The following is a 25824-nucleotide window of genomic DNA, read 5'->3' as shown; positions in this document are numbered from 1 at the left end:
CTCTTTTTTTTTGGTTTTTTTCCTGTTCCTGTGTATATACTGTATGTGTGGCCGTGTGCATGTGTGTGTGTGTGTGGGTGTGTGTGCGCGGAACCCAAAGGACTCAGGAAATCACATTTTTGTTTGAGGTATGTGACTGATTTCATTTGCTTTTACACAGTGGGGAAATATGGGATTTCCGGCACTTTTTGCGCAGTCAGATCATGCAATGGGGCTGATGTTTTCAACTCTTTGAAATGTGAGATATATTTGAAATTCATGACCAATCACAGTTAGAGGCCTGTAGTGGCTCAATCACCCGGTTCACAATAACTCGAGGGAAACATGGCCATGCCTTTCAGTTGGAGCTGGGTTGGGTTTGACTGACTTGTATACCAGTACAAGTCGGGATACTGCTGCTAACAGAGTCATGTTGTTGTGGTGAAAAAGACTCATTTCTTCTCGTCTGAGTAGGACACATGCAGTGACAAAATAAGTATTTTGACTGATGATGAAACAAGGAAATATATGGAAATGGTTGCTTTTTATTATGTACGGTGTTTCCCCTATATATTATGCAGGAAATAGACAAGGATCAGCCACTGCTGTTTGATTTTTTTTCATTTTTATAACTATTTTATCTGTATTGATTTCATTGGAGAGTTTCCACGTTCTCCAAGTTCTAAGTGCTATTCCACCATACCAAGATGTATAGGAAAAACACAAACATATGACGGGAAATCCTGCTTTGATGCTTTGATTTTGAGTTTCTCTTACGTATTCAAAGTCTTTATGTAGATTCTACTTTGGTTTTGGGCGCAATTAAGACTTGGGGATCAGATAAGAAAGAGATAAGGGGAAATGTGAGTGTAGACTGGAGACTTCGCGAAGCCAAAATAAAAAAAAGTCTAATGTTCAGGGTCATTGCTATCTTACTCATTATGGTTATGGATCTGCTGTGTTTTACTCTGGTACAAAGGGTTGAGAAGGGAGCGGCCTGGTGTCTTAACAGCTCTGCTCTACTAGAACAGATAAAGTCTAAAAGCCTCTGATAGGCTAAACAAGGATTTATTTTGATTCATTTTGATCTTCCTTTGGATGTGATGCATAACTGATATGTAGGCTTATGCAAATGTTACATTACTTCAAAATATGTAAACAAATGCACAATAATATTCCTTCACTTTCTTTTTTCTCATGGTTATGAGAGTAAACCAGTTTCTTTGTTCAGCTTGATATTAGGAAGCACAGTATATCTCAGTAGTAGTAGTAGTAGTAGTAGGCCTAGTAGTAGAAAACTTTATTATCCCTCAAAGGGAAATCAAAGGGAATCAATGAAAGACACAATATACTGTACAGACGATACATAAGACATGAAACAGTGGAAGTGAGAGAGAAGTAGTAGGAAAATTATTCTCACCGAAAAGTTTAATGACGGTCACCAGGATCATTATATTCACCAATCGCAACACAATCTGAACCGGGGTGTGACCAGTCCAACTTGTCACTGATTTGACTTTGCCTTTACTGGAGTGTATAAAACACTAGAGCCACCTCCCTAATATTGAATCAAACAGATTTGTGCCATCTCCAGGCTTAAAAATCCTTCTTCAGTCTGTCTCCTGTCCCTCATCTGCATCTCCCCTTCATCGCTGAAGTGGATTTAATCGGTGAAATCAATAAGCGATTATAGTTTTCCCCCTGGATTCATGTGGTCAGTCTGTTTTCAGCAGGTATTCCTAATATTTTGTGCACTCATAAATAGGAGATATGTCATGTTGTTGGTAAAAGGGCAAGTCTACTTCCTCTGCTAATGCCCAGATATTTAAATCGACTCTAAACACTGAAGCACACCTGTATGTGGTTCCATAAATAAACTGGTTCCCCTCACTCTGCCACAGTTTCCCCTTTCAACTGCTGTCCTGCTTTAGTCTGTCAAACAGTTAATTTAATGCTTCTGTGGCTCTACGTTACGCCGTAATATCTACTCAACCCTGCTCTTTTTCTAGGTGTAAAATATGGAAAAACTGAGCTAAAGATGGGATCGCTATTGTCATACTTTAGCCAACTGTGTGGGAAACAGGAAGGACAAGGTGAGACCCCGGGCGTCCAGACTTTATATTGAATGTTGAGTGTATAAATGGATGTAGTGTGTCTTAGTATGTCTTGCACTGTCCCTTTACCATATACCATCCTTTTATTTTTATTTTTATTTGTATCTATTAATTTATTTTTATGTCTTTTATCGTGTTATATTTCTCTGTAAAGCACTTCAAACTCTGTTTTCGAAAAGTGCTGTATAAATAAAGTTTATTATTATTATCATTATTATATTATTATTAGGCCCTCTTGGTCCTGCTGGTAACACAAAAAATCTTTACTGAGTTACTGAGGAACAAACAAGGAATAAATCAGGAACAAACTGCTAGTTAACGAATAGTTAACAAGTACTATACAGTAAATAATGATAAGTTACTTAACATCAGACTGTTAGATACCATGTTAATGAACCAGTATCTCATGATTAGTACCTGGATATCTATAAATCCACATAATGACCTCTTACTTAATGAATCGTTCCTGATTAGCTCTGAATAAGGTGCTAAATGGCATGTAAACAATAACAAATCATTACTTCATTATTTCCTCCATATTAGTTCATATTTTTGTGTCCCCCTCAAGTAACCTGGTGCATCATACTGAGTGGTTACTGGTAATGCATCATTACTTCATGATTACCTTTCCATTAGTTACCATTTAGGTTAGGGTGATGCACTACTTTACTTGAGGGGGCACAAAAAATGTAACCAATGGAAAGGTAAAGATCCTTATTTGTTCCTTGGTCAGGATTTGTGTACCGTATTGTAAAGTGTTACCCTTGTCCTTAATCATGTTCGTCAATATGTAGGCTACCTTGTAGTTGGTCAAAATGTAACTGCGCCAATATCTTTCCAAATTTTTGCACATCAATTAAAGTGACACTGATTGCGACACATTCATCCTCATGCTGTAACATATCTGTCCCTCTGCTCTGAATCTTACTGTTTCTTCTGTATTGACTCCCACAGAGGAGGAGAGACACCTGCACGCTAATAACAGACCCTTCAACCTGTCCTACCGCTACGCTGTAAGTACAACAACAAACAAACAAGTTTTTCTGTGTGTATTTGTAATGGAAAACAGAGACAGGAGAATCACTTTTTTGTTGTTTTTCCTCATAATTCTTAATCCCTTGTAGTTAGAAATAGTAAAAGTGTGGCAGGTTGTCCACTTGTGTCCCTGATGGTCCTTGAAAACTGAATTCCCCTCAAGACAGTAAACAGTGTTGTATCCTATTGGAACAGTATACTGTATGTATGATTGATCAGTGCTTGTCATATTGATCTATCTCCCTCCTCTGCTTCAGAACAATGCCATCAAGACCTCCAAATACAACATTTTCACCTTCCTGCCGCTCAACCTCTTTGAGCAGTTCCAGCGGCTGGCCAACGCCTACTTCCTCTTCCTCTTCGTCCTTCAGGTAGATATTTTCTTCTGCCTTACCTTCTCTAATGCCGCCATGTTTGTCTACACTCATGTTGTCGCCTGGGGTGTTCGCCTTTGTGCACCTGCAGTATCCAGTTGGGGAGTTTTTACTGATAATCATTTGAAGACACGTGTGATAATGATCGAATGTGATGGCGTGTCATGATAGCAGCTAGATAACGTTGTATGTTATCTTTGATACCGTTGGGCTTAGAGTAGATAAGTAAACACACACCTACAGTAGACCTCATATATGCAGTGTGTACAATTTAATATACCACAGTTGTTTCCAACCATGCATTGTGATTGGATGAGATGTGTTCAATTCAATTCAAATCAGTTTAATTCAATTCAATTCAACTTTCTTTATCCCACATGGGGCAATTTAAAGGCCACAATTAAAAGGTAAAAACAACATTAAAAACGAGACATAGAATACACAAATCACATAACAAAAAGAGACAAGACAGGACAGATTACCAGATTAGCAGTTGTCCATTTTGCATATTTGTGCTATTAAAGTGCAGGGTGACGGCAGAGGTTTACAATTATCCAGAGTTAGAAACCTCATGATTCCTACTCTTTAAATTATATTAATTTCACCATTATTTAACCAGGAAAGCCTCACTGAAATACAAGATCTGGCCAAGAAAAGCAGCATCAGTGACAGACATAAAGGTTACAGACGCACAACATAAAACAATATAAGCATAAAAACTTCAAATAAAAATAACACAGTGTTAAATTTAAAGCGAGATTACAAGTGTTACCAAATATGTCCGAGCTGGCTTTATGGTATCATGACAGTCACCTTCTCCACTGTGTTCTGCATCTTGTTCAACATCTAGCATCTGTTGCACATGATGTGAATGACTGTGACTAAAAAGGCCTCTGTACTGCAAGACATGATTGTGTTGCTCATTTTGTTGCTACAACTGTCAGACAGGAGTTACCATTATGTATATCTATAAATAACCTTCACATGTTTGAATGGTACTTTACTCGTATGTATTTGTTGTCAGTGAAGAACACAGAGCATTTTCTATTCTTGAAGTAGAGTGACTTTTAGATTTATTTTTTTGCAATAATCCTTTTCACACCAACACGTAGCTGCAAATATCAGAGGTCATGGGTTTGGAAACTGATTGTTCTGATGTGGCAGCACTGGACGCTTTTGCAGATTTTGTGTTGGAAGCCGTCATATTACAGTTTTATTTAACTACTGTCCAAACAAGAAGGAAAAATCTGTTCAGTCCCCCCGACAGTAATAGCTGATGGAGACGATGCTTTTTGTTTTCTTAAATGTCCTTTGACCCTGTTTAGTCTCTAGAATATGTGATTCATGTGTATAATTTCATCCAATGGATGCAAATGAGGCATTTCAAAAATATGTGTGTGTGTGTGTGTGTGTGTGTTCTGTTGACAGTTAATCCCAGCCATCTCCTCTCTCTCCTGGTTCACCACGGCTGTCCCTCTGCTCTTGGTTCTCTCTATAACCGCAGTCAAGGATGCCAGCGATGATATAGTAAGTTTAAAACACAGCTAAATGGATAAGATACAGTTTGTAAAGTCAAAATAGTTAAAGTGGAACCCAATTTTAATATTCACATATGTCATTGTTCATGCCTACTGACTAGGCCAGCCCAGCCAACATTAAATATTGATGATTATGATGATTATGATGAACATTAAGCAGGAAACAAGGGAATTAAGAGCAAACCTGTAATTTTTTACATTTTTTTTTACAGACAATTTTTTAACAATTACAGAGATAGAAATGAACGAAAAACTCCATACAAGGATACGACAAGAAAAGACAAATAAACAAGGGGGGAACAAAAAAAAAATCAGTTGAATAATGATTAGACACAAATCCTTATATTATGTTATTCCTCATGATCTAATCGTCAATTCATCATTATTTTCAGTCTAGACTTAATTTTTTCAACATTTAAATTTGTTTTTGTTCCTGTAATTTCATCCAAATGTAAAATCTAAAACAAGTGCCATGTTTTGTCTCTCTCCTTTGTCCTGTCTCAACTGTGCAGAACAGGCACAAAAGCGACAAGCAGGTGAATAACCGCCGGGTGGATGTCCTCATCGATGGAGAGTGAGTCTTTTTTCCTCCAGTGTGATTGAAGATGTGGCATACTGAATACAACTATAAATTAAACTATGCTATGTTATGTTATGCTATGCTATGCTATGTTATGCTAAGCTAAACTATGCTATCCTATGCTATGTTATGCTTTGTTAAGCTATGCTATGTTATGCTATGCTATGCTATGCTATGTTATGCTTTGTTAAGCTATGCTATGTTATGCTATGCTATGCTATGCTATTCTATGCTATGCTATGTTATGCTTTGTTAAGCTATGCTATGTTATGTTATGTTATGCTATACTATGCTATGCTATGCTATGTTATGCTATGTTGCACTGGGTGGCGTCATGTTGTACTTTGCTAAGCTGTTTCATGTGTTTTATGTATTTCTGTTTCCACCAGACTGAGAAGTGAAAAATGGATGAATGTTCAAGTCGGAGACATCATCAAACTGGAGAACAATCAATTTGTCACAGTAAGAATGGAGATTTGTTTCTTATCGTGTCAATTAAGTTTTTGGGAGTGATCTATATGTATCATGGCATCTTATATGTATATTGCTGTGCAGTATATTGATTTTAATGCTTTTTAATGATAAAAAACAACAACACTGAGTCCAACTGAGTCCAAGTTCCCATAGGTGACAATAAAGTTTATCTCATCTTATCATATATAGTTTCTACATAGCGCAGGTCATTGCTACATCATCTCCCAATGTGTCAAATATTTTCAATTCTCATCATACTTTCATTTTTTTAGGCGGACCTTCTGTTGTTGTCCAGCAGTGAGCCTCTCAATCTGATCTACATAGAAACAGCTGAATTAGATGGGTATGTATATCTGGTCTAGTTAATTAGATGGGTAAATATATCTGGTCTGCTTAATTAGATGGGTATGTATATCTACTGTACATAATTAATTGGGTATGTATTTCTAGCCTGCTTAATTAGATGGGTAATAAATTTGACCAACAACATATATCTGGCTTAAGTGTATATGTGCATACCCAAGTGTTTTCATAGCCAAGCATTCATGCAGATTCCCGCGTGTGTGTGTGTGTGTGTGTGTGTGTGTCTGCATGCCTGATGGGTAATGTCTCACACTGTCTTGTATTTCCCTTCAGTTGCATCCTTCTCATGTCCTCTTGTTCTCCCCCAGTGAAACCAATCTGAAGGTGAAACAGGCGCTGACTGTAACTGGAGAGATGGGTGACAGCATCGAGGCTCTGGCTGGCTTCAATGGTGAGAGAGTGAAAGAAAGTGGCTGCTATATCATTAAGGAGATACCCTGAGTTTTCATGTAATCTGTTCATTTTCTCCACCAGCCACCATTTTGGGAAAAAAAAAAGTTTTCATTTACATTTATATTTAATTTTTGGTCTAGATATTGCGACTTATTTACCTATTTCATTTCTGTTGTATTTACCTGTTTTACTGCAGATTTCAGTTTTAGCTACAAACATTTATTGGAAGCAGAAATAATCTGATTGGTTGATTTAAACCTCAGTGGGCGGAGCCAAGAACTACAGTTTTTTCTGGCTAAGTAACATTAGACTGAAGACCAGTGAAAAAGAAAATATGTAAGAGAGGAGGAAGCTAGTATTTTGACGCCTAGCGCTCTGCTACTACCTACAAAAAGTTATCTAGGTTAGCTAGTTAGCTAGCTGACCTTCCAAGTTCAAACTAGCCATACTAACCTATAGCTATCTAGGTGAGCTAGTTAGCTAGCTGCTGACCTTCCAACATCATGAATGCCATGATCATGGATGAATAAAAAAAAGTTATTGCCATTTTCTTTGCCAATCAGGTGGCTCTTTGGCTCCGCCCCTTGAGGTTTAACTCAACCAATCAGGCGAGTGACAGTCACACCTGGACCTGGATTTTTATGCCTGAACATATCAAAAGTATGATTTTCCCATAGACACCTTAGTTTTTCCTAAACTGTTGAATTATTTTTTACTGTTTCACTGACACCGGACCTATCTGTGTCCCAGGTGAGGTGCGCTGTGAGCCTCCCAACAACCGCCTGGACAAATTCAAAGGAACCCTGACTGTGAACGGACAAACCCACTCACTGGACAACGACAAGGTGCTGCTGAGAGGCTGCACCCTGAGGAACACCGAGTGGTGCTTCGGCCTGGTCGTCTTTGGAGGTAAACTCACTGTGTGGTGAATGGAAATGCTTGTAATCAATATTATCAATTATTATTATATTAAAGCAACTGGCTACTAGCTACTAGCTTCTAGTAATTCTGTTACCCACTTACCCAACCTGTATTCAATTAGCCTCTCATATGCTAACTTTGGACTTTTGATTGATAAGAAATTATTGTTTAGTGAAATTCTGAATGCACCAGCCTATTCAGCTGGTTAAAGGGAAAACCCATCCTAAAACACTAAGACTTAAAAAAACAGCCATTGGAAATATAACTTGCATTTCGGAGTCCATTTTGTTGTTGTTTCGTTGTTATTCCCGCTGATAACTGGCCAAACATAGACAACGTGACCTCAAGTTGAGATATTTCCAGCAGCTACACTGGAGTTGGATAGCAGAAAATGTTCCACCATCTAAAACATTAGCCTGGTAAGACCATCCTGATCACGTGACCTCACATTCTGTTTCGCTCCACGGATCAGTCTGGACTTCTAGCCGCCCACATCGATTTCAGTGGGCGGGAGTACTTGCCTTGACAGACAAACTCCTTCAGCCAATCAGCGAATCCAAATTCAAATCCAGTCGGAAGAATGGCGAAAACGTCTTTTCCGCCGAGAAACTCCGCTAGTGCATACTCTTGTTCTTGTTTAATTGTTGTTATTGAGTCTATTTCTGCAATAACTGCACTTATGGCTGTGTTTACTCTACTAACGTTAACGTTACCGCTCGTTGCTTCGGGAGACGCAGCGGCCTGTATTTCACGTCATCAACTACGACGCAGTCCCTGATTGTCCCGGTTACGTCATCAACTACGACGCAGTCCCTGATTGGCCCGGTTACATTGTAATTTCAGGAAATCGATGTGGGCGGCTAGAAGTCCAGACCCGTGGAGCGAAACAGAATGTGAGGTCACGTGATCAGGATGGTCTTACCAGGCTACTAAAACATCAAGTAAACATCAGGTTTTGGTGTCAGTCCCTCAGAATCAAAGAGCGAGGGCTTCTTTCTAGAGCCGCCATTTTGCACCAAGAGACGTCCAACAATCATACAGGGAGAAATCCATTGTAGAAGAGGAGAGAGACCAGTTTCTCTACTGACAGTTGCCTCAATAGACCAGAATGCAATGCAGCAACAAGACAGGTTGCGTTTTCAGTAAGGGGCGTGGTAAATAGTTATGGGGGACTAGCTATAGATATATTTATATGCCATATGCCCTAATCTGATTGAAAAACAAGTTCATACCCTTTTTCTCCGGGTTTTGTTCAAAAGGCATTCTGGGAAATGTAGGACATCACTAACTGAAGTAGAAATTCAGGCAGGTTGAGAGAAAGTGGGTACATTACAACGCTTCATGACAAAATAACTCCTGGAATGCATTGAACACAGATTGATGACAGTGTTAAAGCATCCAGGCTTCAACAAAAAAAGGTTTCAGGTCCTGCAGACTCCTCCTGTAGCCACCTGCATGATTCTCTGTGTTTCAACTCTCAGTGCACAGAACTGAATCTGAATGAGACTCAACCTTTCCAGGTCCTGACACCAAGCTGATGCAGAACTGTGGAAAGACGATATTCAAACGGACCAGCATTGATCACCTTATGAACGTGCTTGTGTTGTGTGTGAGTCTAATGTGCATGCCCCCCCCCCCCCCCCCCCCCCAACACACACACACACACACACACACATGCTTCAGCAGAATAATCAGAGTGACCCTGACATACCAACTGTAATTCATCAGTCAGTATTTCAAACACACAGGTGATTCTATTCTCAAAGGATTTTGTTAGCAATGGTCTTAAAGGGGCAGTAAGTACAAGTCTTATAGCACAAAATGACCATAATATATCTGCAGATGGTTGATAGGGTTGTTGATCAATACCAGTGACTTAACGATTACTTCTACTTAAATAAAATTTCACCAAAGTAAGAGTACTTCTACTTGAGTAGGATGTTTTAGTACTCTTTACACCCCTGCTTATCACCCCTTCATTAGCCGTTTCTATTGGATCTCTGCTTTAATTAGCTACCCTACTCCTCTTCATGGTGAAAATTAGACTTTATTATTTCTGTCAATTACAAGCCAACATCATTCAAGGTTGTTGCCATTCCTACTGGTCATCGATACAGGTCGACCGAAGTCATAGAGATTATTTAATGCACCTTTAAGACGACTCATAACATTAATAGAAACCCATAATGTGCATTACCTTCATGCAAGGAATCATTTTGTAGAAGCAGACTGGTTTTTAAAATCTTTAATACCTCCAGTGGAATGAAACTCTTTACATACTAAGGATATAAATGAGGTGAGACACCTTTATCTATCCCTAACCTTCCTCATTCCTGTCCCTCCTCAGATCTTCGGCTTCCTGGCTTGCATGTGCGCCATCCTGGCCGTCGGTAACGCTATCTGGGAAGTGAAGGAGGGCTCGGTGTTCACCGCCTTCCTCCCTCGTCCTCCCGGGGTGAACGCCGCCTTCTCCGCCTTCCTCACCTTCTGGTCCTACGTCATCATCCTCAACACTGTGGTGCCCATCTCGCTCTACGTCAGGTGAGAGCATGATGTTCCCTGAGCTGCAGGATTTCATTATTTGTGTGGACATTTTAAAAGCACAAGAAAATCAAGGATATCATTAAGCTGAGGACCTGTTTTTATACTAGTCTTCGTTATGTAATGTAGTTTAGAAAAATCTTTTCTGTCTTTTTGTGTTTTTTTTTTTTTTAAACTTCATTGCACTTTAAATTACAGCTCCCTTTTTATGGAATTACATCATAAATCACCAGTAAAACAAAATGACATACTGTAGCTGATGCTATTGCTACCAGAAAAACCTGTTGGTCACGAGGCCTTGACTGCATATTTAATGTCATTGTTGAATTTAGTTACATCCTAAAAAAAAATGAAACATTTACAAACCAGTGCTCTTTTTTCTTTCAGATTTTCAGAATAATAACTGATAATCTCCCGTATCTCCTGTCTAAAAATGCACAGCAATAATGGAACTGAGGGAGCTGTAGTTTAACAGATTACATCTCATTTCAGTCTGTATGTCTCTCTGTCTGTTATGTGTGTGAATAGTTCACTAGTGTTTTTGGACCTTTCTTTCCTCTCCTCTGCTGTTCTTTTTTTGTCTCCCACATTCGTCACACTCCTCCATCTCATCTCTCTGTGTGTGTTGATGTCAGTGTGGAAATCATCCGCCTGGGCAACAGCTTCTACATAGACTGGGACAGGAAGATGTATTACCCCAAGAACGACACGCCGGCCCAGGCCAGGACCACCACCCTGAACGAGGAGCTGGGCCAGATCAAGTACATCTTCAGCGACAAGACCGGCACGCTGACGCAGAACATCATGAGCTTCAACAAGTGCTCCATCAACGGAAAGTCATACGGTGAGAAGCTCTGCTTATATGTGTAAGACAGCGGTTCTCAACCTTTTTGGCTTGTGACCCCATAAAATGAAGCAAAGAAGAAGCAAAGCATGATTTTGCCTTTATTTGATTATGAGAGGAGGCCTAGAGGCTCAAAACTACTCAGTATTTCACAAGAAAAAAGAAAAAATTAAGAGAAAAATCTGAAAAAATAGACATGATAATGAATTTTTATAGGAGAAATATGCTTTTTTCCTATCCTATAAATCATATTGTGACCACCAAAAATTATCTTTCGACCCCCTGGGGCGTCCTGACCCCCAGGTTGAGACCCACTGGCATAAAACTGCTGAATGCTGAACTTACTGACTGATTTCGGAGTGTCGTTTCTCTGTTATCCAGGGGAGTTGTTCGACTTTTCTGGAGAAAGGGTGGAAATAACGGAGGTGAGAGGAGAACACTGTGATACATGATTATACGTTTTTGTTAATTTGACAGAAGTGTGTGTCAGTTAATAAACTCCTTCCTCTTGTTTCTCCTAACTCCTCCTGCGCAGAAGACAGAGAGAGTGGACTTCTCCTGGAACGAGCTGGCTGATCCAAAGTTCATCTTCCATGATCACGGTCTTGTGGAGACGGTGAGAGAGGGAAATCTGGAGGCACAGGCCTTCTTTCGCTTGCTGGCCCTGTGCCACACTGTCATGCCTGAGGAGAAGAAAGAGGGTGAGCGTCATCTAATGGACGTCTTTATTACTGCATGACAAGTGGCTGCAAAATAATAATGATGACTTTATTTATATAGCACCTTTAAAAACAGAGTTTACAAAGTGCTTTGTCCTCCTTGTCTCCTCTCCTCTCTTCCTTGTTTCCTCTCCTCCTTGTCTCCTCTCCTTTCCTCGATATCTCCTCTCCTCTCCTCTCCTCCTTTTCTCCTCTCCTCTCTTCCTTATTTCTTCTCCTCTCCTCCTTGTCTCCTCTCCTCTGCTTTCCTCTCATCTCCTCCTTGTTTCCTCTCCTCTCTCTCTTTTCTCCTTTCCTCTCCTCTCCTCTCCTCTCTCCTCCTCTCCTCTCTTCCTTGTTTCCTCTCCTCTCCTCTCTCTCTTTTCTCCTCTCCTCTCCTCTCCTCTCCTCTCTCCTCCTCTCCTCTCTTCCTTGTTTCTTCTCCTCTCCTCCTTGTCTCCTCTCCTCTCTCTTTCTTTTCTCCTCTCCTCTCCTCTCCCCTCCTCTCCTCTCTTCCTTGTTTCTTCTCTTCTCCTCCTTGTCTCCTCTCCTCTCCTCTCCTCTTCCCGTCCTCTCCTCTTCCCGTCCTCTTCTCTACTCCTTGTCTCCTCTCCTCTCTTCTCCTTTTCTCTCCTCCCCCTCTCCCCCCCCTCTCCTCTCCTCCTGGCAGGAGAGCTTTACTATCAGGCCCAGTCACCTGATGAAGGCGCTCTGGTGACGGCAGCCAGAAACTTTGGGTTTGTGTTCCGCTCTCGCACGCCGGAGACCATCATGGTGGTGGAGATGGGCCGACAGGTGACCTACGACCTGCTGGCTGTTCTGGACTTCAACAACGTCCGCAAGAGGATGTCAGTCATAGGTGAGAGAAAGCAGAGCTGAGGGACATTTATAAGTTTGTTACAGCTGTGCCAACTTTGCATGTAGGCAGCAAGAGGTTACTGCTTGAAAAATCAAAACTTCAATACCCAGAAATCATGTAAGGTGTATTTTTAGTGGTTATTTAATGTTGTACAGATACAAATAAAGGTTCCTGGAACCAACATAAGCATTATCATTTTATGAACAATTAAGTTCTTAAATCTAACATCACGACTCAAAGTGACTTTCAATCTGGTCTGCAGTGCGCAGCCCGGAGGGAAAGCTGACTCTGTTCTGCAAAGGAGCCGACACCATCGTCTACGAGAGACTCCACCCCTCCTGCAGTAAACTGATGGAAGTCACCACCAGACACCTCAACGTGAGTGAAGAGCCGGGTTCAGGGGGCGATTCAGGAATGAACTCATCAATTACAATTCAATTGAGGAACTGGAATTTAAAACCTACAGGAAACAGGAATTGAAGGAAGTTGAATTTAATTCTGTGAAATTCTATGAAATTCCATGTTTTTTGTTGTTTTTTTCTTACCACATATTGAGATTACACGTAATAATAATAATAATAATAATAATAATTAAGTTTATTTGTATAGCATTTATCAAAAAGTTATAAAGTGCTCAAAATAAAAGGAATAGTAATAATAGGAATTTACCATGCATTCTCAATTCAGTTCAGTTCAACCCTGGCGATTGTTGATTGGAGATTGTTTTTTTCCCGATATGAATGTCAATATAAGACAAACATGTATGCACAAGTTCTCAGTGTGTGTGTGTGTGTGTGTGGTTAACTACTCCAAACTATGTAAACGGAAACAGGAGTACGCCGGAGACGGACTCCGCACGCTGGCTCTGGCCTATAAGGACCTGGATGAGAGCTACATGGAGGACTGGAGGAAACGGCACCATGAAGCCAGCACCGCCATGGACGGACGAGAGGAGAGGCTGGATGAACTGTACGAGGAGATAGAGAGAGACCTGCAGGTCGGTTCACACAGCTAATACCTCAATCAGCTTCTTTTTACATGACTGATAGGTTGATTGACTGATTAACTGACTGGTTAGTTAGTTGGTATGTCGTTTGTTTGATTGCTTGGAAAATAAATTAATATATATCCTGCAACAAAACACATTAAAGCCATACCACTTGTTTCCAGTACGCTTACAGGTGGAGCACAGTGAATAATGAGCGAAAAAAAAAAATAATATCAACAAACAAAAAGACAAGAAATGATAAAACAGACCAAAAGAAAGATCTAATACACAGACAGTAGAACCAAATAAACTTTCAAGTTCAAGTTAAACTTTATTATCCCAAAAAGGGAAATTCATGTAGCACTGACTCCGAGAAACAGCACATATATTTTAAAAAAGCATAGCATGGCTATTTGTTTAATAATCATGTGTTAGTATTCATGTGGATTTTACTTCTGGCTGTGATACAAAGGGAAACTTTTTGGCAAACTGTGATGGGCAACTTTGCGTAAGGCATTGCCTCACCGCTGTTGCTTTAATCATATAGAAACATTTTATTTGTGGGAAACATTTGAAGAGGATTTTGATCCTGTGGCTGACTTGGTTGCTTTTTGCTGGTAGTGTTGCTCATGCATATCGCTCAGATGAATTCCTCTTTGTATTTCCACCCTGTGCTGTGTGTCTTTAGCTGCTGGGAGCAACAGCTGTGGAGGACAAGCTGCAGGACGGCGTCCCCCAGACCATCGAGCAGCTGGCTAAAGCTGACATCAAAATCTGGGTGCTGACTGGAGATAAACAGGGTGAGTGTCACATACATACATGGAGAGAGATGCACAAGGACACACATACACACACTCAGAGGTGGAAAGGAACTAAGTACATTTTACTTGAGTATTTCCATTTTGTGAGACTTTATACTTTTACTCCACTACACTTCAGATGGAAATCTTGTACTTTTTCCTCCACTACATTTATGTGACGGCTGTAGTTACTAGTTACTTTGCAGAATAAGGTTTTCATGCAAAACATACAATAAGCTCATAAAATATGTTGCATTGTTAGAGTTTAAACTCCCCAACAGTATATGGAGCAGTTAGACCGACAACATTAAAATACTTCTTACAGGTTAATGCATCAATAATTTAACACTCTGAAAGAGACTAAGAGAGAATGTGTCATTTCATACATAGATACACATGGAACAATGAGGCGGCAAAGCAGGAAAAACATGCAAGCAGGATACACACTCATTCCATACTATTTTCCCATTCAAACCACACATTTTCAGATGGGTGAGATTATACACCAATGAATCACATCTATTTGGTATTTTTCTTAGCCTATCATGATGCCATTCCTCGCTTTTACCTAATTGACTGTCAAAAATTGTAAAATGGTAACAATTACCAACTTTGTCAAAGACACCATGAAATGAAAAATTACTTAAAAATTACTACTTTTTTTTTTTTTTTTTTTACCTTTTTGCCGATATTGCTCAACTTAGTGTTCACCTATTCACCAATACAGGCCAAAGAACTGACAAAAAAATGTTATTTGTAGAAATTTTATATCAAAATGATCAGACCGTCTCTTTCTGGTGAACAGCACATTTCAGTTGATGACTCATCCTGCACTCGGGGGCGGAGACAAAAACTTCATCCAATGAAATTTTGATAACCGTTGGAATTATTCCCCGCACCCCCTGCTGTTTTTACCTAGCATGCAGCTCAGTTCAGCTGCAACATGGACGAAGGAGTGTGTTTTTTGGCTGCGCTTCACCTTGAAACCTGGACACGTTGACACGTCCTCTTCCTCAATATCTCATTAATATTCAAATAAGCCCCTCCCGCTGATGCCTAACTTTCTGTTTCATTCAGAAATACATCAATACACTGAAGCAAATCGCTCTCCATGTCTCTTCATGGGGTTTTTAACAGCCAGAGACTGGTAGCAGTGCTTGCTAGCTAGCTGTAAATGCCCAATTCCTTGGCTGGCCTCTGTATTGTATATCTGTCTTTTTACCACTTGCCACTATCTGATCTGAAACATATTGATATCTCATTCTATTTTATTGATGTGTCAGCCTACATGGGCTTACAAGACACATCCATACATCCCGTTACGAATAAACTCAGGTGTCACACAAACAAAGTGGATGTTTTATAGGCTTTACAGATGAACTGTGCCACATAAACAGCACTTATTGATGTTTTGAGACAGAAACGGCGGAGAACATCGGCTATTCCTGCAACATGCTGAGAGAGGAGATGAAGGACATCTTTGTTGTGGCGGCGAACACAGCAGAGGGAGTGAGAGAGGAGCTGCAGTAAGTCCAGCAGACACAACCGAGCGGCAACACATGAACTGTAGCACCTGCTGGTCAGAGGCCATCACAGTGTACTGAATTTAAAATGGTTTAGTAGGTAACCCTCCCTACATCCAGATACTGAAAATGCCAGAATGCTTTACTGCTTTCTGGGTCTGATTGAGCATGCAAGAAATTAGTTGAGTCTAAAATTAGCCATAATGGTATATGACACAATGTAACGGTCAAATTAACGCTTAGACACAAATCAGCCTTTGGGCCTCTGTATTGTGTGAATATGATGTGTTTTGTAGTATAATTTTCACTTGATGCTGCAGGAGCAAGTGAAGTTTTGATTTGTTATTCCCACCATTGTCCGTATACCCAACACCAGAATTTCATTTGGACAAATAGAGTGAATGTCCAGCATCTCACTTAGGGAGGATGGGATGCTTTTCTCTGTTGCAGCGCCACTTTGCTTACATAGTGCAGCTTTAAGAAAGAGGTAGGGGGATTTTTAGGAGAAGGCTGCTGAATGAGACCTAAAATATCTGCTGCAAAACTGCCACAGGAAAGCGGAAGGACTAATTAAAGTCTATTTTTAAACTCATTAAACTGTTATTGGCAAGTTAATACTGGCTGTCAGTTCTACCAGACACTTTGGCAGGTAAGCCGTCTCATCTTCAATCAGTCGTTTTCAAAAACTACTTTGGCAGATAATGATTTAAATTCTGAATGAACTAGCGCCTGTGGCCGGCTGACGTAAAAGACAGTTTCATGCCTTATTAACAAGCCACCCAACCGTCTCCCCCGCCCCCCCCCTCCTGCGTTCAGGAGTGCAAGAAGGAAAATGTGTCCAGAAGCACCGGAGGAGGCGACTGTGATGGAGGCCCGAGCCGGCCTGTTCTGGCGTCTGAAGACAACGACTGTGGACGATGAGAAGGTGGATGGAGAATACGGCCTGGTTATAAATGGGCACAGTCTGGTAAGAAGGCTTTTTCCACACATATTACCATTTTTAACTGCTGAATCAACTCACTATTTGTCACCCTTCCAGTCTCCATCTTGTTGCTTTTTGTCATCACCTATCTTCTCTTTCTGTCTCTGTTCTGCCTCTAAGGGTAGCAGAAACTCCGACAACACACCCAATGTGCTCCATACTGACTCTTTACAATCAGAGAAACAGCTACTACCAACTTTTCTACTGCTAATTTCTCCATATTTGTTGTTTTGCACGTGTTTTTAGTGTATGTTTTAAATATTAATGTATGTACTTTTTATTTGTTTAAAGCCTAACCAGCGACAGCGGTTGCAAATTAGCTTTAGCTAGAAACCCTTGTACACATTGCATATGTTTCACATGTCAGTTTGTAATAATGTCAAATTGCATTCTCCCTGTTAAATAAACAAATAGATACATACAAGAAATACATTTTCTTTCTGGTTGTTGTTGAGTGTCAGCCAGTGTTGCCAACTCTCTTTGAAGAAAAGAAGCTACTGGCTGCTCAAATTGTTGTTAGAAGTCACCAGATGATGTCACATCCTAATTTGCATAATGAAAATATTTGTTGCACCAATCCTGCTCTCCTCACTCTTAGCAGAAGGAGGGGACTGCACTGTGTTTTGCAACGGCAGACATATCATTTTGTCACCAAATGCGTTTGGGGTTAACACATTAAATGTTTTCCCAATGGTCTGAAAAAGTAGCTAAATTTGTCTCTAGTCTGTCACTTTTGAGAAATAAAGTTGCCTGGGGGGGCGTCTGAAAAGTTGCTAAATCTGGCAACAAAGTCACAACAGTGGCAACAGTGCTGTCACTGGCCTACATACTGTAACCGCCTCATCTTTGATTGATCAGCTCACAAAGAAAGCGCTCGACCTCATGTACATTCCTCTAAAAAGTTGAACTGTTCTCAGCTTCAGAAAGCGCTCTGCTCTGCCTGTGAAAACACACCAGGCAGCACCTTTCCAAAGCAGCTGCTGCTTGTTAACTGGTAATAATTTATGTAAAAAGGTATTAGCAATATGAAAAAAGCAGAATAACAGTCATTTTCTCATCATCTCTCCCTTCTCTGTACTCCTCCCACACCACACTCTCCCTCCCTCCCTCCCTCCCTCCCTCCCCACTGCCCTCCATCCTCCTTCATCCATCCATCCATCCTCCTCCTTTGTTTGTTTCCATGTATTGTGTTTGTTTTTGGTTCCATCGAGGACCACTTTGGAAATAAGTGTTTTTAGTTATGCTTTTAAGTGCTATCCTCTGGGATTTTGTGTCATGATACTCCTTTGAGTTGTTGTGCTTTCAAATTCCTAATAAAATCTAAAATCTAAAATCCTCCCTCCTCTCTCAACCTCAGGCGTTCGCCCTGGAGAAGGAGCTGCAGCTGGAGCTGCTGCGGACGGCCTGTATGTGTCAGACGGTGATCTGCTGCAGGGTCACCCCTCTGCAGAAGGCCCAGGTGGTCGAGCTGGTGAAGAAGTACAAGCAGGCGGTCACTCTGGCCATCGGGGACGGGGCGAACGACGTCAGCATGATCAAGGGTGAGCTCAGCTGAAAGTACAGGAGGCACAGAGCTGGAAAACACTAGACCACTGGTTGAGGATGTGTGTCGGATGTGTTTATTTTTATCTTGATTTTTTTTTTGTACGTTGTAATGTTTCAGCCTTATTGTTTCTTAGGTCTGTTTGCAGGCCGTTACTGTTTTTTGGATGTATAAATGTTGAAAAACATTTTGGGATAGTCTCGCACTAAACTTTTTCCATCTTTCAAAAATTATATAACTGTTTCTTATTTATCACCTTCAGATACAGCGCTAAAGCAGCAATAGTAGTGAATATCCAGTCTCTGCTGTGCCATGTGTAGTATTATTTTAAATAGATATTGCCTATTCCCATGACAAAATACATTTTCATGAGCCAAAACTGCTTGTTTTTATGGTGAATATTAGTTGTTAGTTATTTTTTTAATTATTTTATTTTGATATTTTGCCCATTTCCCAATAAGCTTATGTTGAATTTTGGCACTTAACCAGCTCATAAGGTGATAAAATGTTGCTCTTTTGCATTTTTGCACTGGATTGCTTTATGAATGATAAATCTTATTTTAGGGATTCTGCTGCTTATATGTTTTTGATGTGTTTGGTTTTTATCTACAGTATCTGTTCCATGTTGTTTTTACCTTTTTGTTTACCTGACCCCATAACCAATTTCCCTTTGGGACAATAAAAATATTGAACTTGATTGATATTTTGTACACACCGGCTAGTCGATCTGGAGTTCAGACCATCCACCAGCTAGTCATCCATGAAAAAACTGACTTTTGCACATCTCTACCATAGATCTACATGCTGAACAACTGTAGACCTGGAAAATGCTGAACAATACTGTTGCTGAGTGTGTGAATCCTCCGACACACACGTTAACCCCCTCTCTCTACCTGCCTCTCCCCCCCCAGCTGCTCATATCGGAGTGGGTATCAGCGGTCAGGAGGGCATGCAGGCGGTTCTCTCCAGCGACTACTCCTTTGCCCAGTTCCGCTACCTGCAGCGCCTCCTGCTGGTCCACGGCCGCTGGTCCTACCTGCGCATGTGCAAGTTCCTGCGCTACTTCTTCTACAAGAACTTCACCTTCACCTTTGTCCATTTCTGGTACGCCTTCTTCTGCGGCTTCTCTGCACAGGTGAGCGGCACATGGGAGGAGAAAGGTATTATGAGGCGGCAAGCGATGAACACAGGTCTAATTATTAGGATTATATATCATAATATAATGTGCTATAATACGCATGATGTGAAAAATGATATAGTTATAACATGCTTACAATGTGCTTATAATGCAGTTATGCTGTTTCACTTCACTTCAAGAAAACTATTTGTAAAATTGATGAACTCCTTCAGAAGTAATGTAATGGAAAACTTAGATAAAGTGCACAAAGAACATATATATAAGTATACATAGAGTACATGAAATAAAGTATACATTAAAGCAGCTCCATGCAAGTTTTGTTTTTGCACTTTACTGACAGCACATTACAGGATTTCTGGGTATTAAAGTGTACATTTTTCAATTCGTCAGTTGCCTAGTGCAGCTTTACTTGGTACTTTGGATAAAAGTGTCCACCAAATGTCATATGTTTACAGTACAAGTATTCATACATACATATAGGTGTATATATCCTTTGTGTATATTTGCATGATGAATGTTGTTTTTGTTGTTCTTACACACAGACAGTGTATGACGAGTGGTTCATCACCTTGTACAACCTGGTTTACACGGCTCTTCCTGTCCTTGGCATGAGTCTCTTTGACCAGGTAAGCTGTTGAGTCGTTACACTGCACCGCTCTAAAACTCACATCCAACGTTTTTGGTTTAATATCATATAATTTATTCTGTGGAACGACCTGACTGAGGACTGGATCAGGCTGCCAGTACTGTTTCCTCTTTTAGATCAGTCTTAACAACTCACTTTTCTGGATTGCTTTTGATTAATTTGCTTGTTTTTAATCTACTTATGAAGAGTGTCTTCTGGCTTCTGTTTGTGTTTTTATTCTTAGCTGTACAGATTTGATCTTTTCTTGTAAAGCACTTTGTAACCTTGTTTTGAAAAGTGCTCTATGAATAAAGTTATTATTAAATTAAGGTATGGAAGCCCATTCCCGCCACTTCATAAAATAAATAAAATGACTGAATTGTGAGTTTTAGAGGATGAGATTCTAAGATATAAAGTCAGAATTGCAAGAAAAAAAGTCTGAATTCAGTACCCCCCTCTCTCTCTCTCACTCTCACTCTCTCTCCCCCCTCTCTCTCTCTCTCTCTCTCTCACTCTCTCTCCCCCCTCCCTCTCTCTCTCTCTCTCTCTCTCTCTCTCACTCTCTCTCTCACTCTCTCTCTCTCTCTCTCCCCCTCTCACCCCCCTCCCTCTCTCTCTCTCTCACCCCCCCTCTCTCTCTCTCCCTCTCATCCCCCTCCCTCTTTCTCTCTCCCCCTCTCTCTGCAGGATGTGAATGACCGGTGGAGTTTCCAGTATCCTCAGCTCTACTCCCCCGGCCAGCTGAACATGTACTTCAGTAAGAAAGCCTTCGTCCGCTGCATGATGCACAGCTGCTACAGCTCGCTCATCCTCTTCTTCATCCCCTGGGCCGCCATGTACGACACCGTCCGCGACGACGGCAAAGACATCGTCGACTACCAGTCCTTCGCTCTGTTGGCGCAGACCTGCCTGCTCATCGCCGTCACTATACAGGTGAGGAGACAAACCTCACTGCACATATTGGAAACATACATGTACACCAGAAATTTACTTTTTCTTTCAGAGGTTATTCTTTTGCCGCCTTGATCTGATTTTTTGGGACATTTAGGAAACTTTTATTGAACTATGAAATAATACATTTGCTTACTAGCAAATAAACATTCAATTTGTACCACTAACATTTATTTTAACTTCATTCCCACTGCTGGAAACTGCTTTAAAGAAGAGGATGGTGCTGTTTTCCCCTCTCTGTTCACATCCAGTCCATCTTCCTCCCCTCAATTTTTGAGTTTTTTTTATCATATTGGTTGCTATATTTTTCTTGGACGCAGTGGTTTGTGTTGGTCGGCATTTTGTTGTCTACGGTGGCTTACGGGGGACATTAGTCACACTCACGCACAAAAATTGTGACAACTCAACTAAAAAAAGGATACTTCTTGCCTCCTTATTTTTATTTTTTAATTTTTTGAACTTTCAATGCCCCTTTCACCAATTACTTTCTGAACCTGATGTACACACACACACTCACACACTAACACACACACACACACACACACACACACACACACACACACACACACACACAGAGAGCCAGTGTGAAACGTGAGACTGAGGTGGTTGTGTGTCTCTTAAAGCTGTGTCTGGACACCCACTACTGGACGGCTGTGAACCAGTTCTTTGTGTGGGGAAGCCTGTCCGCCTACTTCGCCATCACCTTCACCATGTACAGCAACGGCATGTTCCTCATTTTCACCTCTTCATTCCCCTTCATCGGTGAGTAAATTCAGCTCATGTAAGGAGGGAAAGTGGCAGCTGCTGTGCCTCCACTGCTCGTTCTGTTCATTCCTGAGAAAATCCATGTTCATTTTCCCACTGACCAAAGCAAAATAATTTGATGTACATAATTAACTACATGGATTTATCAACAAGTAAGCAAGTCGTCCCTCACGAATGATGCAGGCAGGCCTTGGGCCAATCAGTAACAAGTAAACAAACGTTGTAGCGCCCCCCTTAGGCCAAAGAACGGAGCGATGAGACGCATCACTCCCTGAAGTTTTGTGAAAATCCGATTAGTGGCATCTGAGATATTTTGTGTGACGTACAGACAATTAAACAAACATTATAGCCAATCAGTCATCAGTCATTTTGGAACAATGAAACACATCATTCCCCGAAGTTTCGTCAGAATCCAATCAATGCCTTCCAAGATATTATGTGTGACAGACAGAGGGACGGATGGACAGACGGACTGGGGCCGATCTATAATCTCTCCGCTGATTTCTACTATAACCTACAGTCAAGTTAATTCAATAAAATACTGTGAAACCACAATTTAGCCTTTAACAGCCCACAAGTAACACCAGTCAGTGAAAGAAGATTGTTTTTATCTTGAAATTGAATCCCTCTCATGTGTGATTTAATGTTCTCTGTAATATACAATTACAAAAAATTCCAATGTTGAATTCAAGCCTTTTCTCGCCAAGTTTAGATGACTTTGCCTCTGCACAGACACACATGGGCCATAAAAGCGATTGCAGGATTCATCTGACCGGCTAACACCATGACAGAATGACAATAACGCAAAATAGACGTTAAAATTTGGTTTACCAATATTCTAAAAAATAGTTTGGAGGGGAATCTATAAGGTGAGGGGGTTTGTGTGTTTTTCCTGCTTGGCCCTGACTCTCCATGCATGTCTATCCATCTCCATTTTTTTTCATCCATCCTTTGTGTTTCACCATGTTTAATGTGTGTGGCTGACTACTAAATCCCTTCCCGCACACATCCTACAGGGTTTTGTAACAGTGAACCCCTTTTGCTTTGTGATTCTGACTGTTGACCTGATGTTTCTTGTACTTTGCGGACACCAGGCACCGCAAGAAACTCCCTGAACCAGCCGAATGTGTGGCTGACCATCCTCCTCACCTCCATCCTCTGTGCTCTGCCTGTGGTGGCTTTCCGCTTCATCCTCATTCAGCTGCGGCCCACCATCAACGACAAGGTGAGACGACACATTACACACTGCATCATAGCACGTTTGGTGTTTTATCCAAAGTGTCTTTTTCCCCTTGGGGATCAGTCAAGTTCATCTCATCTTACTGTGACCTTACAACAATATTGAGCAGGTCTTGGACCTCTTAAAGGTAAGCAGCCAGACACTGGATTAGTTTACAAAAATAATCTTTATTCACAATCCGTTAATTTGAAGAAACTATGGTCTTGAAGAGGCAAGTTGGACATCAAAAGTAACTTGGCTCCACAATATTAAAGTGTACCAGTGCCACAGGTTCACAAACACTGTCAACTGCATCAATACAAGCTACAATGAACGCCAGCTAGAGCTAACATGCGCAGCTGTAGGCTAAAGCAGTGACCAACACATGAACAACAGTCCCACTACGGTAGACTATGCTTCCGTCTCTGGAGCTACAAGGGACCCGGGACCAACAGCTAGGACAACTGCCGCTGCGCAGCACCGGTTCATGCACACCACCCTCCGTGAGACTGCCCGGCCGATAGCACCTTTGAGGCAAACGGAATGCACGAGCCCCGCTATCCGCACGTCTTGTCTCTGGCTCAAACAAAGAGAAAAGTTTGCCCGTCCCAACCCCCGGAAATACACGTGAGGAAAGACAGGTGCCACACCTACACTACGTCCGACAGGCCACCTGACTTGTGTTCCCAGTTCCACCTGGCTACATTACAGTTCTTTTTTTTTTAATGTTTTAAGTTTTTAATGATTACAAACAACTAACACAACACAGGGAATTAGTCGTCAAGACGCCCGTGCACAGCCACTTATGATCAGGTGCAGGTTGGTCGCAGGAATAAGACAGTCCATAAAAAGAAATTATCCAACCGCACACTGTTAGACTTCGTTGTTAACTTACATCTTTATTTTCTTAGGATTAGTACAAACTAACAAAACACATTTATGAGATTGCAAAAGATGAGTAAGGTGCCATGTGAATAAAGACATACACACATTCAGATAATTACAAACAAGTACATGCATGCACTAAACACAGATTACTAAAATTGAAATATGTGCTATAAACTACATACGCATGTTTATATATATAATATATACTGCCAGTATACAAGACAAAATAGCGGAACCATTATGAAAATATTATTAATATATGCAGAATATAACAATTGGAGAGATATGTGAAACCTGAAGAAGTATGTGAATTTATAGTAATATACTGTACATGATATGCAAATATGCATCATATTCACATTAACAAGTCTACAGATGGCCATATATGTGTTCAGAAAGTATTGTGATGTGGAGACGTGTGTTGTAAAACAAAAACAAAAAAAACAACAACTTTGAGACATAAGATATGATAAGATACGATAAGATAAGATAAGATAAGATAAGAAAGAAAAGATAATATTTTATTCTCCGTTCTCAGAGAAATTTGTCTTGCAACACATGCTCCAACATTCATCAAAATAACATGACACAACATAAAAAACTGTCCCTGTCCCCTCCCTCCCTGCAGGTGAGGCACAAGGTGCGAAAGGAGGCGGTGCCGGCTCCCGCGCCCCGCCGCCCCCCTGCCCGGAGGATCAGCACCCGGCGGTCGGGTTACGCCTTCTCCCACACGCAGGGTTACGGCGAGCTGGTGACGTCCGGCAGGTTCCTGCTGAAGCGGCCGCTGAAGAGCCGGCCGGCCCTGTTCCCCCAGACGGACTCTCCTCTGGCCCAGAGCCAGCCGCAGCTCTATCGCACCATCACCGAGGAGCCGGAGGAGCCGCAGACCGTTTAGCCGCCAGCAGTTTATACTCCTGCATCAAAGTGTTGCCATAGCTACGCTGTAGGAGTTTGCACAAGAACTGTGATTGGCCCGCTTCGTATTTCCTCCTAACTGTATCCGGTTAAAACCACTTTACCCTGAGGTCCCTCATGGGGGATCATCATTACAAACTCATGTTCTGCAGCCAAGCTTTGTTCAAACCCACTGAACTTTATTTTAAATTCTAGTCAACATCCCAAGGTTTCCAAAGATACCAAACATGTCAGGCTGAAGTAAAGGGAAATGTGTATAAAATGATGCACAAGACATCTAGATTTTTACCATTTGTTGTAATGATGCAGCCATAACAAAATGGCATCTTGGGTTTGAATATTTCACTCAATGTAAGCAGCTAGAGCTTCAATGAAGTGTTGGAATGAGCAGATACAGAATATGTATGTATGTGACATTGTCGTACAGTATGGAAGAGGTATTTTTCATAACTTTGAAGCTACTTCAGGGGAAATTTAAGGGGAAACTCAGGGTGCAAGGGGTTGATGTTCGCCAGTAGTGAAGACAAGATGGAGCAGATCGAAGAGAGATGAGCTGAGGAGGTTCACAAAATCTCTAAAGTCTCTTCATCTCTAAATTCTACCAAAGTACCAAATGTCACTGAATTTGTGATGAGAAATATCCCAGAACATGAGTTTCAGAGAATGTAAACACTACTGCTTCTGTTGTTATTATTGCCATCTAGTGTTTCGGCGGTCTAAGCGCAGAATCACGGGGACAGAACTATAGACACCTACAGCGTTGCCACGGCGACA

General features: G+C 41.1%; 1 protein-coding gene across 1 annotated transcript; it reads left to right on the top strand.

Moving 5' to 3' along the window:
* The first annotated feature begins 1971 nt into the window (after window positions 1–1971).
* LOC139908688 (phospholipid-transporting ATPase ID) lies at window positions 1972–25030 on the top strand. Its single transcript, XM_071895490.2, has 27 exons — window positions 1972–2072; window positions 3048–3106; window positions 3386–3499; window positions 4931–5029; window positions 5553–5614; window positions 6010–6082; window positions 6367–6437; window positions 6766–6848; window positions 7601–7759; window positions 9292–9380; window positions 10119–10312; window positions 10948–11156; window positions 11538–11581; window positions 11692–11857; window positions 12525–12713; window positions 12976–13091; window positions 13546–13710; window positions 14390–14501; window positions 15922–16027; window positions 16841–16991; window positions 18364–18547; window positions 19461–19684; window positions 20230–20313; window positions 21000–21245; window positions 21887–22025; window positions 23123–23253; window positions 24764–25030. Exons 1-27 carry the CDS (start codon window positions 2018–2020, stop codon window positions 25028–25030), a joined length of 3591 nt encoding a protein of 1196 aa, XP_071751591.2. The 5' UTR covers window positions 1972–2017.
* Window positions 25031–25824: the final 794 nt, after the last annotated feature.

This window comes from Centroberyx gerrardi, chromosome 2 (assembly GCF_048128805.1).
Source record: "Centroberyx gerrardi isolate f3 chromosome 2, fCenGer3.hap1.cur.20231027, whole genome shotgun sequence".
Lineage (NCBI taxonomy): Eukaryota > Metazoa > Chordata > Actinopteri > Beryciformes > Berycidae > Centroberyx > Centroberyx gerrardi.
The sequence above is the reverse complement of the archived record's forward strand: the minus strand, read 5'-3'. Positions and strand labels throughout refer to the sequence as shown.